Source organism: Rattus norvegicus, chromosome 4 (genome assembly GCF_036323735.1).
Source record: "Rattus norvegicus strain BN/NHsdMcwi chromosome 4, GRCr8, whole genome shotgun sequence".
NCBI lineage: Eukaryota > Metazoa > Chordata > Mammalia > Rodentia > Muridae > Rattus > Rattus norvegicus.
The window spans coordinates 69,193,254-69,206,482 of record NC_086022.1 but is presented as its reverse complement, the minus strand read 5'-3'; the positions used below and the strand labels follow the sequence as shown (position 1 = coordinate 69,206,482).

Here is a 13,229-nt window from a genome sequence, read left to right as displayed (position 1 = left end):
CGTTTGTGTGAAGGCACGGAGCTTATGTAGCTCTCAGTACAGCCAAACCTGTTTGCAAGTAGTCAGGCAGGCCATCCAACCCCTGATCTTCCTCCATCATAGTTGGCCATCTAAGCTAGGGTCTGCATGAGGGTCCGCCCTCAGAGGCAACGTGTAAGCGTGTCCTTAAGCTTTGTACACAGTGTAGGTCATTCACCCTTTCGCTGGTCCTGTATCTCAACCCGCTCTGAGGAGAGTGCTCCCTCCCCAAAACTAACTAACAAAGCACACAGCCTGCAGCCTGACAGTGTCCCCCAGACTCCACCCCTCTTCCCTCTGAAGAACTGGCAGGTTCACTGAATATCTCAGGGATAAAAGGGTGAAACCCCAGCGTGGGGAGGGGCAGATTAGCATCTTCTGTCCCACCTCTGTAACCCATAAACAAACAGCAGAGAAGCTCTGGGTAGTCAGAACAGGTCTGGGAATCCAGCTGCTGATGTGTGTGTCCTAGCCTCCAGTACGAGCTTGGTCCACTTCCCCATTCCCTGACAGAACATAGACACACACATTCTTCCCATCTCCAGGGCTGAGGAGAAAATAAAAACACACACATTCGTCTTTATCCCAGAAACCCTACTGACAACACTCACCCCTTTCTTCTGTCCTGTAGGTTCTTGTGGTCGATCTCATCAATGATCGATTCCTCAGACAGGTGAGTAGAAATCCAGCCCTGCCTGCTGCTCCTTCCAGAGAGCTCAACTCCAGCTCCAGGAAGGCTCTGTAGCAAGCCTGAACCCACTAGCTCAGCCGGACAACGGTCCAGCCCAGGCCAAGGCCAGCCAAGGATGGGGGATGGAAGAGGAAGGTGTTAGCAAAGATTGGTTTTCACCTTACGAGCTTCAGCCAGTTAATTATCAGGGTACAGGCTTGAGGGAAGGCTTAGCAATGAAGAGTTCACACTGCTTGTATGAGTGTTTGAAGAATTCAAGTTTCTTCCCCTGGAAGCCATAGCTCACAACCACTCCTAACTCCAGCTTCAAAGGGATTGCACAGCTCCCGCCCCCAGTCACTGCACTCTGCACTCACATGCCCAGGTCCACATGGACAGACGCTTACACTAATGTTTTTAATGGGGGGGGGGGGCAGGGGAGCTGGCTCAGCGGTTAAGAGCACTTCCGGCTCTTGCGGAGGACCAGGGTTCAGTTCCCAACAAAGCGTTCATATACATAAAGTTAAAATAAGTAAATTTTAATTGAAAAAAAGAATCAGGGTACATCCAGGCACGGTGATACCTTCCAATAATCCTTCCACTTGGGAGGAAGAGAAGGAGGAAGAGGAAGAAGAGGTGAAGGCAGAGGAGGAGGTGGAGGAGGAGGAGGAGGAAGAGGAGACGGAGGCAGGAGGATTGCTTTAAATTTCAAGCCAGCTGGGCCACACAGTGGGATAGTGAGAACTGGGCCAGCCTAGGTTATAGATACTTTCAGGAAAAAAATTATAAAGGAATAGATAAAGAAAACTATGTGTCTTATTATTTTGCTCTTTTTTGTTTTAGTTTGGTATTTCGTTTGGCTTTGTCTCTGCTTGTTCGGGTGCTGGACATAGATCTCATGATTCCATGTACTAGACCACTATAGTATCATTCCCCAGCCTGATTCTATCCCCCCCCCCCCTCCAAGAGAAGTAAGATAAAGATAAAAGAAACAAGTAGAAAGCGCAAGGCCCTGGGTTCAGTCCCCAGCTCCGGGAAAAAAAAAAAAAAAAAGAAACAAGTAGAAAGAAAATTATATGTATTCTTCCTTTAAAAGACTGATGGGAGCTGGGTGTGATGGTGCACACCTTTAATCCCAGCACTCAAAAAGTGGGTTGTTCTCCGAGAGTTCAAGGTTAGCGCTGGTATAGATGTTCAAGGTTAGTCAGGGCTACACAGGGACACCCTGTCCTCCAAAAAAACAGATTGATAAGAAGACCTACCAAATGTTAGTGTTTGTCTTGGGAGGGAGACTGGAAACAGATGGATTGGTTTAGAATCATTTATAGATATTCATGACAGAGATGGTGGTGGTGGTGGTGGTGGTGGTGGTGGAGGTGGTGGTGGAGGAGGAGGAGGTGGTGGTTTTGTCGTTTATACTTTGCCCTCTGAGCCAGGGTCTCACTTTATAGGCCAGGCTGGCCTGACCTGGGAATAAGCTCCACCTGCATTGCTGGCCTTACAGACCTTCAACACCACACATTTCCATCTGTCTTCTGTACTGATCCACAGTGTTTCAAATATAAGAGAACTGGGGTTGGGGATTTAGCTCAGTGGTAGAGCGCTTGCCTAGCAAGCGCAAGGCCCTGGGTTCGGTCCCCAGCTCCGAAAAAAAGAACCAAAAAAAAAAAAAAAAAAAACCAAATATAAGAGAACTAATAGACCTTTATTTTGGCTGAGTGGTTGTGCTGCCTGCACCACCAGGTCCACCACTGCTCCAAGGCAGCTTTGGACCATACAGTTACTGTCCCCAGCCATAACTGCCCCGGCCGGGTCTCTGTCTCCACACAAGAGAACTTCGTGGACTTCAGTCTCTAAGACAAGGCAGCCTGTCTTACAAATGAACACAAGGAGGCGCTCACAGCGTGTAAAGGCTAGAGTGGAGATCTGAACCTGAAATCTGTGGTTCTTCACAGCTCCTACTGCGTTAGGAGCTGAGAGCGGGTCAGATGGCTCAGTGGATAAAGGCTCTTGCCACAGACCCTGATGGCCTGAGTTCAGGACCAACATGGTGGAACAAGAGAAGTACACACTCTAAATAGTTGAGTACTTTAAAAAAAAAAAAAAATCTGCTGGATGGTGGTAGCACGCTCAATAGGCAGAGGCATCCAGATTTCTCTGAGTTCAAAGCCAGCCTGGTCTACATAGTAAGTTCCAAGTTCCAGGGCTACACAGAAAAACCCTGTCTCAAAAGCAAACAAAACAAACAAGCAGGCATGGCGGTGCACACCTTTGAGCCTAGCACTCAGGAGGCAGAGGCAGGGGGATCTCTATGACTTTGAGACCAGCTTGGTCTACATAGTGAGTCACAGACTAGCCAGACAAGGTGAGACTTCGTCTCAAAAAAAACAAAGTTTAAACCATGAGCTCAGCTCCTGCCTGGGGATGCGGTGGGCACACCTTGTCTCCTGCCTTACAGATGGAGGACGAGGATTCCATTCTGCCCCGGAAGCTTCAGGTAGCCCTGGAACACATTCTGGAGCAGAGGAACGATCTGGCCTGTGACCAGGACGGGGGCCCGCTGGACTGTGTGCATGGTAAATGCCAGGGCCTTGGAACAACTGGCCAATGGCTGAGTGAGAGAGCAGGGTTAGGAGGAGAGCGTGGGTGGGGTGCAGCCGTCACCTGGACTTCATTCCTGCCATAATCGCAGGAGTTTCCCACTCCCTCCATTTAGGCTCTAAAAGAGAGAAAAGGACAACTCTAAGTGCATTTTCTCTTGGGAGGTCCCAGGCGGCTGTGGAGGGAAGTAGTTTACGATCAGTAACCGACCTGGCCTCTGGTCCACCCACTCCCCTCACCGTCACGTCCTTTGTGCCCCTTGCTAGGGCCCGAGTCCAGTTCCTTGAGTGAGGTGGTCTCCGAAGCCTTTGTCCGATTTTTTGTGGAGATTGTGGGCCACTACTCCCTGTTCCTGACGTCGGGCGAGGAGCGGAGCCTGCAGCGAGAGGCCTTCAGAAAAGCTGTCTCCTCTAAGAGCTTACGACGCTTCCTGGAGGTCTTCATGGAGACCCAGACTTTCCGTGGCTTCATCCAGGAGCGGGAACTGCGCAGGCAAGATGCCAAAGGTTAGAACCACACGCAAACCTCCCTGGAGCAGTGGGGTAGAGGTGCCTAAGGCTGTAAGTAGCTGAGGAGCAGGGGAAAGTCACAAAGACTCAAGCAAGAAGAGTATTCTGGCCTCCACAAGAGCTGCAATCAGGAAGTGAATGTGGACTACCTCTCCCAGGTCTCCCCTATCCCTCCTGCTTCTCTGTAGCCCCTCTCTCCTCTTCCTCAAGCCTCTCCATTCTTCCCATCTTCCCTTCCCTGCCCAGGGACTGTGTATGGGATGAAAATTCCAGAGAGCCTGGTCTGAGGCCTGCAGGCTCAGGCCAGTACTGCATCATCTGGGCAGCCTGCTTCAGTTTCCCACTACACTGGCCTTTCTCCTTCTCTGAATTCTCCTGCTGGCCCTTCTCCCTCCTCTCTGAATTCTCTTCTTCTTCCTGCCCCACATGCATTGACTCCATGCTGCTTCTAGGGAGATAGGAAACAAGGATTACCTAATGACAGAGACACCTATGTTCATTGTCCTGGGCATTCTGGGAATCTAAACTCTAGGGATGCTGGTAAAGGCTGTTCTGGTAGGAGCTAAAGCTGGGAAGGTACTTACCTTCGCAGCATGGCTGTGCTGAGGCCAGAAGTTCCAGAGGGATAGCTGGTCCCTGGCCTGGGATTTCTCTGGTGCTGTGAACTCAGCTAGAAGCCCTGAACTCCCACAGCCAGCCATTTGCACAGGAAAGATAGGCAGCTCTGAAGAGGATTCCCTCAGGACAAGAGGGTGTAAGAGGGCCGGCCTCATTCAGTGCTTCCCTCGCTTCCAGAGTCACATAGCCAGGTTTCCAAGTCGCTGTTGGTGAGAAAGGAAGCAGGAATGAGAAGGGGGTCCCATGTGTGAGCGGACTTTGCAGCTTCCCACAGACAGCCATTATACAAGGTGGGGCAATTATAAGGATAGTAAAAACCCTATAAACCTCATGCTTGAAAGCATGTTCATAGACCAGCTGCAGCTCAGAAGCAAGGCTCCCCTTTCCTGAGCTGTCGAGGAAGAAGGTCTGTGCAGAGGTGCAAAGGCAAGGCTCTAAAATACTCTGTTATCTCTCATCACCAGGTCTGTTTGAAGTCCGAGCCCAGGAGTACCTAGAAACCTTGCCCAGCGGAGAGCACAGCGGGGTCAATAAATTCCTCAAGGGACTGGGTAAGGCCTGGGGCTTTGTCGCCACCTAAGTTCTAAACTATCTTTCCTGGAGTCTTCATTACTTCAGTCTACCAGATCTGGGAACTGCCGTACAGGGTGGACGGTCTACCTCTCAGTCTGTCTCTGGGCCCCAGGGTTACTACACTGACGTCCTTACCACCATCTCCTGCACCCCTGGACAGCAGGGACAGCAGACAGGGAGTATCTTAACACAGGTAGGACTCCTCCCAACCTCCGAATGGCCATGAGCAGAAAAGAATCAGGACTGCAGTTTAATCAGCAAAAGGGTCCTTATGGTGCATACTACAATCCAGCATTTCGGAGGTGAACATGGGAAGAGCAGGAAGTTCAGTGACCCAGCCAGCCAGATGGCTCAGCACTTGCCACACAAGCCAAAGCCCGGTCCCCAGAACCCACATAAAGGTGGGAGGAGGGAACTGAGTCCACAGTCTGCTGAGATACATACTTTCCCGTACCCCTCCCGCTGTCCCTCCCTCCCTCTTCCCTGATAAAATGTTCTCACTTTCTTTTTTAGGCAATAAAATGAAGTTTCTCCACAAGAAATAGCCCTCATCTTGGCTCAAGGGAAGACCTCCTCCCTAGCGCCCCAGTCCTCCCAGGATGGGCCCTGAGCTGGGCAAGTGGCAGACGCTCAGAACAGCTCTGGGAGAGACCCGCCAGCAGACAGACTGTTGTTACTCTGGTTGGTTGGTTGGTTCTAGGAATCTTTAAGTCTTAGATATTAAAAGAGAAGAAGAAGGGAAGTGTTTGGCTCTTCATTCAGCTCTCCTGCCCCACCTCATCTCTTCTGGGCCAGCTTGTTGACAACTGTGGAGCCAGGACATGGGAAGGGTGGCAGCCGCAGAAGCTATGCCACTGGTTCTTCCCGACTAGTCTATGACGCCACCTGGTGGCAGAGACTGTGGACTTTACTGTTCTTGACTTCATTTTTCCCCCCTTAGAAGCCATATAAAACCATTCATGCCCAAAAAGTCTGTGACCTTTAGAGGGACACATAAAAACAGGAAATCTTCTCAACTGGTAATAAAATGTTCTAAGGGTCCTGAAGTTTCTATTTCCTGTGTCCCAACCATGACACTTAGGCCACTGCTGTGAACCTAGTCCTCTTGGCCAACATAGCTGGGAAAGGCTTCTGTAGTTGCTTCTCTTAATGAGAGGGAGGACCCAGATCAGCTGACCTGTGGGGCCAGTGAGAATCTGCAAGAGTCCTGTGTGCAGCAAAAGAAAGGTTCTCAGGCTGGCCTCGGGGCTATCACTCTGAAACTGCTGGGCCCCGGTGACGGCCACCAGTAATTAACCACATCTGGACTGCCTCTGACCTGGGCAGGATTAATAGGGCTGTGTGGCTAGGGTCGAGGGAAGCCTGAGAAAGAATGTGAGCATGGGGGCTGAGGAACCCACCACACAAGCTCCCCGTTTAGGTAACCTTACTGACAGCAATATTCCGTGTATTTTTATATTGCCCCCAGGTGACCATGGTTAGTATTTTGGAATATACGTTATTCTTTTCTAACTTATTTTATATTATACTGTTTTACTGAAGAACTCCAGGTGAATAAATAAATATATGTTTATCAACATTCCTAGCAAGTATATAATATTCTATTTTATTAATGTTTTTTGTATTTGACTTAAGCAAAATTTAAAATAAAATTGGGAGAAATGTGCTGGGCTACTTGTATGAAGAGGCTTTTCTCTCTTTTTATTTTTTATTTCTCAATTTTATTCTATGTGCACTGGTGTTTTGCCCACATGTATGTCTGTGTGGGGGGTTGGAAACCCGGGAACTAGAGTTCCAGGGAGTTGTGAGCTGCCCTGTGGGAACTGAACCCTGGTTCTCTGGAAGAGCAGCCAGTGCTCTTAACCACGGAGCCATCTCTCCAGCCCCTAAATATACACTTCCTTTTCTAAAATTGTTTTTGTTTTTGTTTTGAGACATGGTTTTACTGTGGAGCCCTGGCTGTTTGGAACTCACTCTGTAGACCAGGCTGGCCTCGATCTCAAAGATCTACTGTCTTTGCCTTCAGAGTGTTAGGATCAAAGGCCTGTGCCCTCTGGCACGCTAAAGAAGCTTTTTTCAGTGTCCTTTACATCTTTTAACACACTGATGTGTAAAGAAGGATCAGGCCAGCGAGATGGCTCAGCTGGTGAACGCTGCATAGAGGACTCAGGGAGATGGAGGAGAGGACAGCTCCACCAAGTTGTCTGTGGAGCACATACCTCTCTACAGCACGTCACACAGTATTTGTTTAATGCTTTAAAGCACTGGTGAGTTTACTTTTAATGTTCATAAACTAAGAATGGCAAGATTCTTATCTCATTAAAACACTTGCCACCACCAAGCCTGACCCCCTGAGGTCAATCCCCAGGACCCGCAAGATGTCCTCTAACCTCCAGACATGTGTCACGCCTGGGCTTTGTGCACATGCAAACACATAAATGAAGTAAAAATTTTAAATAGAGCCTGGCAGTGCTGGTACCACCTCATTACTGGGCATGTGGCATACACCATCCCAGCACTCGGGGGACAGAGGCAGGCAGAGCTCTATGAGTTCAAAGCCAGCCTGATCTACAGAGCAAGTTCTAGAACAGCCAGGGCTACACAGAGAAACCATGTCTCAAAAAATTATAATAATAATAGAAGGGGGTTTGTTTGGTCTGTCCTAGTGGTGCATTCCCTGAATCCCAGCACTCAGGAAACAGAAGCAAGCAGATGTGTGTTCCAGGCCAATGCGATCTACAAAGCAAGTTCTAGGACAGCCTGGGCTACATAAAGAGTCCCTGCCTCAAAATAAATAAGGTCTTTGTGCCCTGTAAATCAGGTTTGCTGCTATATCACCAGTCTCCCTCTGCTATTTGGCACCACAACATGCACTGCCAGGCCTGGTGGCTCATGCTTTAAATACCAAATACCAGCCCTCTGGAGACTGAGGCAGGAGGATTGCCATGCGACACAGTGAGATCCTGTTCTAAAACACACACACAAGGGGTTGGGGATTTAGCTCAGTGGTAGAGCGCTTGCCTAGGAAGCGCAAGGCCCTGGGTTCGGTCCCCAGCTCCGAAAAAAAAAATTAAAAAAAAAAATAAAACACACACACACATACACACACACACACACCCCGTCAGTTCAGTCTGCAGAAGCCATGTTTTTAAAAGCCAGGCTTTATGACCTGTATTTGTAATTCCCAGCACTGGGGAAGTGGAGACGGGCAGATCCTGCTGCCTTAAGTGGCCAAGCTAATAGGTGAGCCCCAAGCCAAGAAAGAGATCAGGTCCGGAAAAAAAGAAAAGAGAAAAGAGAAAAGAAAAAAAAAGTGGGTGTGTCTGGAGTGATGGCTCAGCAGTTAAGAGCTCTGTCAACAAAAGGACCTAGATCCACACCCATCCCCAAGGTGGCTCACAGCCGTCTGTAATCCTAGTTCTAGGGGATTCACTGCCCCCTTCTGACCTCTACCAGTACTTGCACTCACGGACACAGATGCACCACCTGCATGAATAAGCAATAAAGTAAGAAGATAGCAATAAGGTGGAGCCCAGTGAGAATGCTCAGTGGGCAAACTGCCAGTGCCAGGCCTAATGACCTGAGTTCAGTCCTCAGGCCCACGTAGTAGGAAGGGAAAACCAACTCTGACACATTGTTCTGGGACTTCCACAGTACACGTGCACACACATACATCCACACATACCCCATTCAAATGAGAAGTACACGTATATACACATGCACACATCTAAAACAAAACATGAAAAAAAGCCCACAAAACGAAGAGATGGCTCGGTGATTAAGAGCTGCTCATGCAGAGCACAATGGTTCAGCTACTGTAGCCTAATCAGGGTGTCACAATTGCCTATAACTCCAGCTCCAGGGGTTTGATGCTGTCTTCTGGCCCTTCTGGCCTCCGAGGGGACCTGCATGCACATAGCCAGGCACACTGAACACACAGGCCACACAGAGGTTGTTGTTTTTTTTGTTTTTTTTGTTTTTTAATGCTTGAAAAAAAAGCACAAGAACATATACAACCAAAGAGCAATAAATGGGTGTCATTCTTTCTCAGAGGGAGGGGACTCTTGTTGCTGGAAACAGCTCTTTGCTTCACCCAGGTACCTTAGCAGCAGGCTAAGAAAGACCTTTACGCTAGATACTGCAAAGGAAACCACACAAACTGCCAGGGGCTTAGTAAGGGTGAAATCTGAGGTAAGGGGTTCCAGAGACTGAGGGATGTGGCAAATTCTCTTGCCCACTTGTCTTTGTTTCCCTGGGTCAGTTCAGGGTAATCCTGCCTTGCATTCTCTACCGGTTTCCTTATTCGATCACAATGAAAGTCACAGAACATAAACTTAGCCATTCTTTTAAAGTAAGTAATTCACGGTATGCAATTACAACCTCTCTTGCATTGATAGGAACTTCTTCCTTCCCCTAAACCAGAATGCACATCTGTTTTGCAGCGGTCCCTTCTAGGCAGACTTTGGTGGGTAGGTGGGGCTATAACAGGCCTGACCAGAGGCAAGAACAGGAAAAGGCAAAACAGGGCGGATGAACAGGCTTGTACTGCTCACACCTGTCAAGGTCAATTAACTACGCTCCACCGCTCTCTAGTGACCACACCTTAACCTCACCCAGGCCCTAAGAGGAGTTCAACTGCGGACTTCTGGCTGCAATTAGGTAGCCTGGTACCAGCTTCCCTAACAAGGACCAGCTTTGGGTCGCTTACCTGCCCAATCCTACTCTCCTTTTCCTAAAGGACCCTTCCCCGAAAGGCTAATTCCTGGAGTCCCTGGTCAGAGTCTAGGCTAGATTGTCCTAGAGGGGAACACAGATTTAATGCACAGACCTCGCCTAGGGCTCTGGCTAAATGACAGTTGTAAAACTACTTGAGCAAGGGACTGTGGGTGAAGCAGGACCACGCTTACAGGCTAGCTAAACGCTCAGCAGAGCAATAGGGTTTGGCCACCACGTAACCGGGATGGCCCCTACCCACCCTGTTCCCTTGGAGTTTCCCTTGGAACCCTGAAACCTGGACTGAAGCTGTTCTCTACTCTCTCATCCCTGTGCCTCAACAGCCTATGGGAAAACTCCAAGTGGGACCAGAAATGGCATAGCAGCCCTGCATTTAAGGTGGGTCCGGCCTATGTTAAAGAGGCTGGTGAATTGTTATGTTAAAGAAACATATAAAAGAATTGTATATGTTAAAGAAACTGGTGAATTTCCTAGTGAGAATGAATTCAAGAGACTAGGAAGGGGGGTTGGGGATTTGGCTCAGTGGTAGAACGCTTGCCTAGCAAGCCAAGGCCCTGGGTTCGGTCCCCAGCTCCGAAAAAAAGAAAAGAAAAAAAAAAAAAAAAGAGAGAGAGAGAGACTAGGAAGGGAGAGGCAATTTTGTTGTCGTTGGATTTCCTGTGGGTTATTCCATTTTGTTTTGAGCAGGCCCTCACTATGTATCCCTAGCTGGCCTGGAACTCAGCATATATATGTCAGGCTGCCCTCAAACTCAGAGATCTGCCTGCCTCTACCTCCCGACTGCTGGGATTATAAGCATATGTCATGACACCTTGATGTAGGCATGATATTATTGTGCACTCTGTAACCCAAATGCTGATTTCTGTGTTCCCTTATCGGGTTGCAATCCTTATTCTGAGACGCCCCTGTCTCAATGCTGTGCGAACATTGCTCCCCAGCCATTCCCTGATTGTTCCATAAGGAAGCTGATCGGCCAATGACTGAGCAGGGGAGAGAATGAGGCTGGGCTTCTTCCCAGCCAGGGGAGGTTGAGGGAGTAAAAGGGAGAGGAAAAGGAGATTAGCCATGGGGAGAGACTTCAGGATACACCAAGAGAAAAACAGCTGGACCATAAAATGCAAAGTATCTCAAGGATTTTGGCTGGGAGGTAGTCAGATTACTATAGAGGATTAAAATGGAATAGTACTGCTCGGTTGTTGTGCCCTTCAAGCTTTATAAACCAACAGTCTAGTCTCAATGATCTGGGAGCTAGCTGGGCTATGAGGAAAACCGGCACACTTATAAAACTACTGCTAACACCTTGAAGCAGTTTTTAACACACAGCTTTGCAGAAAGGGATGCCAGTGTCAAGGGGGGGGGGGGGGCAAAAATGGCCAGCATAATGACTTGACAGAAAGCGCTGTCTCAAATCCTTGAATAGGGGAAAAGTCATATCCTCTTCTTCTACAGGCTGGGATTCCCACATCCCAAATTCTCCATCTCATTGACTAGGACACAAAGCCTCATTGGATGAACTGTTAGGGACCTGGGACTGCCCTCCCAGTCCCATGCCATTCTGGGATCAGTTACTTAGAAGATCACCTGTACCTTACTACCTCTCAGAATTCTGAGACAAGCAGGTACCAGCCCCTGGCTAAGGGAGGGAGAGGTCATATTGAAAATGGCACCATAACTATTTCTTACACTGAGCAACATGAGGACCCAAAGCCTATAACAACCTGGCAAGAGGGATCTTCCAGAGCAGAGGTTGTCAACCTTCCTAATACCCTGACCCTTTAATACAGTTCCATGCTGTGTAATAAGACATGATTCTGGTGTGCCTCCACCACGATTAGGAGGTCGGCTCATGGCTGATACTCTGGGCTGGAAATCAAGGGGATTGTTGTCTGCTGGGAGCTTTTCCTCCAATCCCTGACCTAGGATGTCAGCTGCCTACAAATACATATTGGTTCATTGATAAAGGATTTTGACTGTGTTTGGGTATGAGGAGTCCTCTCAGCTGGTCGGTTTTATGGCGTGGAGAGTTCCCAGTAAAGTCTCACAACCCAGACCTCGGTTTGTTTTGTGTTCTTGGGTGCCCATCTGTGAAGACAATGCATTTTAAAAGATTTTATTTTATTTTATGTCTGTGAGTACACTGTAGCCGTCTTCAGACACACCACAAGAGGGCATCAGATCCCATTACAGATGGTTGTGAGCCACCACGTGGGTTGCTGGGAATCGAACTCAGGACCTCTGGAAGAGCAGTCAGTGCTCTTAACCACTGAGCCATCTCTCCAGCCCAAGACAAAGCATTTGAAATGTTCTTTTTGAAGCCATTAGCTGAACAGTTGCTGGACTTTGGGTTCATTTGGTAGAGTGCTCGTTTTATTTGCTTTCTATGTGACTTGTTCTGGCATTGTCTTTATGGTATAGGTGAGGATCCAGGTTCAGGGGTCACTTGCTGGCAAAGAATTAACTCAGGGACAAAGGGTGAGAAATAGAAACAGTGAAACATGGAGAGCCATCTCAGGCGTGAAGACACCGTATTGCTTTTTGCAAATGATCCCAGCGTGGTTCCAGCACCACCTGTAACTCCAGCTCCAAGGGATCTGACACCTCCCACCTCTGAGGGCACCAGCACGCAAGGCACATGCCCACAGAGGACATACAGACATACCCATCATTAGAAGCAAAAGAAATGGGGAGCCAGCAACATGGGTCAGTGGTACAGGTACCCGTGGGCACGCCTGATCAGTCACCTGACTTCAATCCCTGGGATCCACGTGATGGAAAGAGCAAACTGACTCGTGAAAGGTGACCTCCACATGGGTATGTGACACACACATATACGAAGTGTCACAAGCCTCTAACTCTTCATAGGACATACCATAGTACCTGCCTTGCCCACCTTTGTACAGCATAAGCTTTTTTTGAGCATGCTCTATTTGTTGTATGTAGCCCCACTAGGGAAGGGTTTCCAGTCTTACTATGCCAACTAGCTTCTTTCCTGTTAATTTTTTTAAAAACGATTTATTGGGGCTGGGGATTTAGCTCAGTGGTAGAGCGCTTACCTAGGAAGCGCAAGGTCCTGGGTTCGGTCCCCAGCTCCGAAAAAAAGAACAAAAAAAAAAAAAAAAGAAAAAAAAAGATTTATTATATAGTGTTCTACCTGCATGTATTCCTGCAAGTCAACAGAGGGCACCAGACCTCACTATAGATGGTTGTGAGCCACTCTGATTACTGGGAATTGAACTCAGGTCCTCTGGAAAAGCAGTTGGTGTTCTCAACCTCTGAGCCATCTCTCCAGCCCCTTATATTAATTCTTAATTCTTGTGTTCCTGCTTTCCGACTGCATTTAAATTTTTATTCTCATGTTTGAGTGTGAAGCCATTTGGACTCATCTTGAGTCTTAAATGACAGTTGATCTGTGATGGGTGACTTCTGCTATCCCAGGCCTAAATATCTTTGAGGGTATTGCCTTTGCAATGGGAGAAAGAGTAAGATTCTTGGTTGTGGCATGGTGG

The 13,229-nt window shown here is 48.3% G+C and overlaps 1 protein-coding gene across 7 annotated transcripts in view; it reads left to right on the top strand.

Annotated features, from left to right (window-relative positions):
* Positions 1-6,669, top strand: part of Dennd2a (DENN domain containing 2A) — a 99,315-nt gene extending 92,646 nt beyond the window's left edge. For 6 of the 7 annotated variants that reach the window (XM_063286009.1, XM_006236354.4, XM_039109022.2 and 3 more), the window contains 5 exons: positions 650-691; positions 3,147-3,264; positions 3,556-3,795; positions 4,881-4,967; positions 5,503-6,663. In XM_063286009.1, coding sequence (XP_063142079.1) covers positions 650-691; positions 3,147-3,264; positions 3,556-3,795; positions 4,881-4,967; positions 5,503-5,534 — 519 coding nt within the window. In that variant the 3' untranslated portion in view covers positions 5,535-6,663. Of the gene's footprint in view, positions 1-649; positions 692-3,146; positions 3,265-3,555; positions 3,796-4,880; positions 4,968-5,502 lie in introns of all 7 variants that reach the window. The other variant, NM_001427610.1, reaches the window with a different exon arrangement.
* The last annotated feature ends 6,560 nt before the right edge of the window (positions 6,670-13,229 follow it).